The 6,485-nt window shown below is 34.6% G+C and overlaps 1 protein-coding gene across 1 annotated transcript in view; it reads left to right on the plus strand.

The window, feature by feature from the left end:
• The first annotated feature begins 2,670 nt into the window (after positions 1-2,670).
• LOC113227542 (adhesive plaque matrix protein-like) overlaps positions 2,671-6,485 on the plus strand; it is a 9,326-nt gene continuing 5,511 nt past the window's right edge. The window contains exon 1 of the mRNA XM_026460482.1: positions 2,671-2,690. Within this exon, the coding sequence (XP_026316267.1) occupies positions 2,671-2,690 (20 nt within the window). The remainder of the gene's footprint in view (positions 2,691-6,485) is intronic.

Raw genomic sequence — 6,485 nt, forward strand, 5'->3', positions numbered from 1 at the left:
TTTAAAACCAATACTAAATTTCGTCATTTAACTTCCAAATAAATTGGTCGGGCTTGTTGTATCGACTGCCAGTTACGATACCCGTGATTCGATTCCAAGAGCACTGTTTAGTTTCAACGTTATATTTTTAACAGCTTCACTAGAAATTGCCTAAGGTGGGTGGGTAGATATTATTAATAAAGCGTACGTTTGGTATCGATTGATTAACAAACCACGAAATCGCTCTGCAGTTTGCATACGATCGTGTCTTCTGTGATTACGCATTGTTCCACGTTTCGTTCCTATTTGTCTATTCAGTTTTTATTACTTTCAAGGTTTTAGTGACTTTCAAAGTTTTCTTTCTTGTTTTAGGGTCGTATTCCAGAACTCTACTCAATGCTCAAGTCAGGATTTGAGCAGACTTGAGTATGATTTCAAGCACTGGAAATACGACCCTAATGGCAAGGGCTTGAGTACGATTTTCAGTGGTCACTGCAATACTCAAGTCCTGACTTGAGTATTGAGTACAGTTCTGGAATACGACCCTTAATATGCTGCACTTAACGGATATTAAAATTAGAAATTATTGTTCTGTATGAACAAGACTTAGACATTCCTTACACCTATCTAGACGTTAAAAACAAAACTAATACAATAATATATATTCATAGCTAAATATTTTATTTTTAATGTGACTCGAATCATGCTTGCCTCAATTTGCTAAGCAATCCTTACACCCCTTGGCCACGACGGCCTTACTAAATCTGGTTGAAATTTATGTTCTGTATTTAAATAAGAACCATATGTTAAAGACCAAATTGGCTTAAAAACTTTCTTAAAATGTCATTCACTAATGAGACGACCAGGGAGTCATACCAAAATAAATTTTACGGCTCTATCTAGTTTAGATTAAGATTTTGTTTAACAATTTTCTCCACATTTTTGTGCTCAGAACCAAAAGGTTGACAAAGTCGGCTTGGGCGAGGGTCAGGTATATTGTGTATATGACTGTACATTTAATACTATATTAATATTAAAGAGCAACCCTTACAGTTTCTTGATCATTCTTCTCAGGGGAATTTGCCTTACAAAGAGAGCAAAGTGACGATTTCAAGGGTAATTTTCTTTTTACCTATGAAATAAAGATAGTTTTGACTTTTTTATTTTGATATTTTTTATTCTAGTTCAGTGTACTTAATAGAAACGACGTCACGATAGGAGCATACGGACATATTAGTCCTCGTGCTTCTACCTAGGAGCACCCCGTAGGAGCATGAGGAAACGGTAGCAAAGATTACTTCTTGTCTTTTAAGATTATGCTTAGTTGTTAAGCATTTGTTGCAAATATTACTCTTGTATGGTGTCACTCCACTATGACACATTTTATGCGCTAGAAGAGATTTTTTTTTAAAGTTTGTTACAAATATCACATTTGAATGGTGTCCTTTCAGCATGAGTCGCTGCATGCCTTTTAAGATTCTGCTTACTTGTTAAGCATTTGTTGCAAATATCACACTTATATGGTGTCACTCCACTATGAGACATTTCATGCGCTAGAAAAGATTCTTTTTTTTTTAAAAGTTTGTTACAAATATCACACTTATATGATGTCGCTCCACTATGAGACTTTGTATGCACTTGAAAAGATTCTTTTGTTTTTAAAAGTTTGTTGCAAATATCACATTTGAATGGAGTTCTTTCAGTATGAGACATTACATGCCTTTTAAGATTCCGTTTACTTCTATAGCGTTTGTGGCAAATATCACACTTATATGGTGTCGCTCCACTGTGAAACATTTCATGCAATTTAAGATTCCGTTTGGTTGTGAAACATTTGTTGCATATATCACATTTGAACAGAATCTCTCCGGTATCAATCCTCAAATGTTTTCTAGTATGGTCTTTGAGATATTGTTTTATTTTGAAACGCTTGTTGCATATGTCACACTTGTATGGTGATTCTCCAGTATGATTCATTGCATGCAACTTATAACTTTTATTTGTTTTAAAACATTTGTAACAAATATCACATTTATACCGTGTCTGTCCAGTATGAGTCATTTCATGAACCATTAAACCATATTTTGTTGTTAGACATTTGCTGCAAAAATTACACTTAAAGAGTTTTTTTCTGGAATGAGTATCATTTTTCACCTTAGCATTCGTGCTCTGCACACAGTTCACTTCAGCTTTATCAGAGCACTGTAACACCACAGGTCCTATGACAATCTCATCCTTGATTACATGACCTGCATAAAGCTGGTTTGTGACGTTTTCTTCTTCTAGATCACCAACAGAGTCTTTTTCGACATGTTTGTTTGGAGCCAAGGTATTCTTTTCTGACTGCATTACTTCTTCTTTCATGTTGTCAATAGTTGTATAAAATTGTTGCTCTGAATATGCCTTTGTTGCATACAGCTCTTTCGTGATGAATTCATCTTCCTGATCGTCAACAGGCTCTTGTTTAACATTTTTGTTTGAATACAAAGGATTTTCTTTTAACTCAGCCTTCTCCTCTTTTATTCTTTCAAGTCTTATATAAGGCTGTTGCTCTGTATGTGACATTGTTGCAGACTAAATATATTATTGCTATATTAGTTATATATCATTTTTAAAGAGACAAAAGTAATGATGCGTTGTTTCCTTGGAACCTGAAAGAACACCAAGTTAAATATTATGCATTGTAACTAAATGGCACCAACGTGCCAATGGTTAGTCAATCAAGACACAACAGTTCAGACTGAAATTATTAGACTGCCTTTATTAATATGATATGAGTTATTGAACATGTTGGTATCATTAGTCCTGTTATTATTAGGGTGGCTTCATTCAGGGCCCATGCATCCCCTCATCAATGCGACCACTGACTGATCTATTGTGATCACCACCAAATTACAGAGCAGAGCCAAGACTGACAGCATTGACGAACTGAAGGATTTTCCGGGGCTCTGAGAGATTTCATGTCCTTTGGTTGTGGCATGTGCCTTCCTAGTACGTACTTCGTACGTCCATTAGTCCCATGTAATAATATTCTTCTTTTCGTTACTTTGGAGGTGAATAAATGTGAGCCTTTTGTACAATTAATATGGAATCGACACAGTCGCCAGTTGCATTGAATATTTGTTTCTACTAGTCGGTTCCTTGTATCCAACATAAGACTTACATGACATAATTATTTATAAAGGAGAAACTGATTTCAGACTTACCATTTCCAAACGTACATTTTATACATTAATCCAGCTAGGATAACATTTTTGCAAGGCCTCTTTGCATGTTTTTAACAACATCTGAAAATTATGCAAATTGTATAAGTTCATATTATACCTACACCAGTGGTGAAAGTTGGATATTTAAAGGATGTAAGCTGTTGTAGAAGGTATTATATATGCTGCAAGGCATATTTTCCATACCTAATCCCATCCAATACCTAATACTATGTTGCAGAAATTTTTTTTAAGGCAGCCTAATGGGAATAATGTTATTGGGGGTCAACTCGTTTTCCCACAATGGTAAGGTCACCTATTAAGTAACAAAATTTTGGATGTTACTTAATAGATTTTAATCTGTCCAATCTAAGTGTCTGTCGAATAGAGACTGCGCCGAATCACGAATCTGTCAAATCCAGAATTTGTCCTGTACTGAACAAGGGATTCGTTTGTTACCTTCCAAATTCAAAACACGTTTTTAATTTTAAATAACTTATTTCAAAAAAAGGAGGTCCTCAATTTGACTGTATTATTTTTGTTTGATGTTATATTATGATTACTGCAACATTAGTAAAGTAATTTCAATGATTTTTTGTTGGAATCCGCATATAAACCTCAGTAGTGGTCTCATGGTCGTTAAAATTTGAAGAAAACATTCCACCTCGAAGGGTGGCAAATTAGGGAATGAATCAGGTTTATTGGATTTCACCCACTTTCTGTTAACCGATTTGAATAAAACAGCAAAATAATTCCACAAACATTTGAGGTCAATTTTTTTTAAAGTTATAATTCATTATAAGTTGGCGGTAATGGCTCGATTTGTATGTTATGAAAAATGTCATTTGAAAAATATTACTTTCATGTACAATTGTGTGTGGATACTTGTTATCACTTCACCACCGATACGTTATTGTGAGTGAGGAACAAAACTCACAAATTTGGTTCGGAGAGTGTAGAGGAAATATTTTGAGGATGACAATGTACAAGAGAATTTTTAAATGCATGACATAATTGTTTTTTATTGAATTTTACTGAGTCATGGCATATTTCTTTGCAGAACGACTAATAATCATAAATAAAAGTGTTTTTCAATAGGGACACCACAACTTCGGATTTCAATAAAACACAGAATAATCAAGCTGAAATTTATTCCAGATTCTGTAAACATGTTACATTTATGAATGGAATTCAATCTCATTCATATGATCACCGCGAGTGTGTTTGCAGCATTCAGTTTTTTCCACAATTTTCCACCACTCTTCCTCACATATCAGCGGAGACTTTGTCAATTTCACGTTTGATATTGTTCCTGAGCTCACTTAACATTTGAGGTTTGCTGGCATAAACCACCAATTTAACATAATCCTATAAAAAAGAATCCAAAGGCGTTCGATCGCATAAGGGAGGTGGACATCCAACCAAACCATTTTGTGAGATTACACAATTATCGAACGTCCTCATCAATTGTTTCACCAGATGTGACTGCAGCAAACGTACTTGCAATGGTCATGTGAACAAAATCAATGCATTGCACCTGGAGTAAATTTCAGAATTGAATATCCCAATTATTTTATTGGAATACAAAATTGTTATGTCCTTATTGGAAAACGCTATACTAGTTCTTAACACCATCTTCTCGTGGTTTCAGGGTAAGGAACTATTGATAAATGTGGAAAAACAATCCGATTAACTAGGACGCGGAAGTTAGAGAAACTAGACAAACCGACCATTAGTGGCAAGGTTACACTGCAAAAGTTTCCTAGTGTAACATTATAGTGCTAACCAAGTTAAAATGGTCCGAAATATTTAAAGTCGTATGGCGAGACAGATTTGGGGTTAAAACTTAATTACTCTGCTGTTTGGAATCAACGCTAACTAAACAACCACTAAGGCACATTGTGCAATTGATAATTTAGTATATCAGCAGATCGCTGTATACTGCTGCCTAATGCTTGCTATAGAAAATATATAAAAGGTGATATCCAAAACTTGTACTTGGCAAAGAAGGCGTTAGTTGTTTACGAAGGTGATAGTGAAGCTACTTTTAATGTTTGATTCGAATATACAACACAATTTAAAGACGTGTTTTTGTTATTTTTCTCATGTCTACATAAAGTTTATACGAAAATGATGGGAATGAAATTCTTGTTAAAGCCTTTAAAAACGAGGTGATAGATATAATTACAACACATTTTACCTTACTCGAAGCAGTCGGCTTTTTAAATTATGCTTATAATCTTAAAATATTCTCAACTTGAACTATCACACGACTCTGAAATGTATGTTTCTTGTTAAATAACACATTATTCTACTTGAAGCAAAGGTGATCCTCGCCGAGGTTTCAAGGACTGAAGTATTATTTTCCTATAATTTATATTAAAATATTTAAATAGGAACCAAAGAAAAACAATTTGGAAAACAGATCATCTTTTTTTTTTGACACTGTTTTTTTCCATTATGGAAAACACAAAGGCACAGTGCGCCATACAGCCAGGAAGTCCATTACAAAATGCCTTCGATATTTATCTATTATTTTATTAATTTTCAAGATAATATTTTTTGAAAATAAGAAAACAATCACCTCAATATCATATATTTTCACACCAAATGCAAGAAGAGCGGAATTACAAAGTACTTTTGTATACAAGTAAAGTGGAGTGAATATAACGTGGTAATAAAGGGTATAAGAGTTACGTTTTGATTTGATTTTGATGTTATATTGTAGCCATCTAGCGGTTAATTGCTGGATTAAAACGAATTGGAGTTATTCATTTAGTTCTCCAAAAAGAAACGACCATTGCAGGGGTAGCTTTGCTTTCGTTTCTTGTAACTAAAAAAAATATTTCTATGAAAGACTTTCGGATTATATGAAATATCACCACGGGTAATATTTTTGGTGCGACTATCATTACTTATAACAATAACTTTGAGAGCAATACTCCGAATACCCGGAATCAGGACCAACTTAATAATGTTTGTTTCCTAAATTGGCCGATATCGGGAATCGAATTCGGAGACTATCAAACGCTCATAGTACTATCCGCTGTGTTGCCGAAGAGCACAAGGACACCTGTAAACTGAACCCGACCACGCGCCGCAGACCGAGCCCGACCCTACCATCATAGGTTTCCCCGCTACTACTGTACGGTACTGGACACGTTTAGCATACATATAGAATAAATAGTAGATTGTACAACAAGTGCATAAAACGCGTCAATCTACCCGAGACGTATTATGGATAGTTCCCCTCTAGGGTAAAATGGGTTTTATGAACGAGTTATACACTCTGCTTTTCACTTC

The sequence above is a fragment of the Hyposmocoma kahamanoa genome, unplaced genomic scaffold (genome assembly GCF_003589595.1).
Source record: "Hyposmocoma kahamanoa isolate Upper Pololo Valley unplaced genomic scaffold, ASM358959v1 211, whole genome shotgun sequence".
Taxonomy (NCBI): domain Eukaryota; kingdom Metazoa; phylum Arthropoda; class Insecta; order Lepidoptera; family Cosmopterigidae; genus Hyposmocoma; species Hyposmocoma kahamanoa.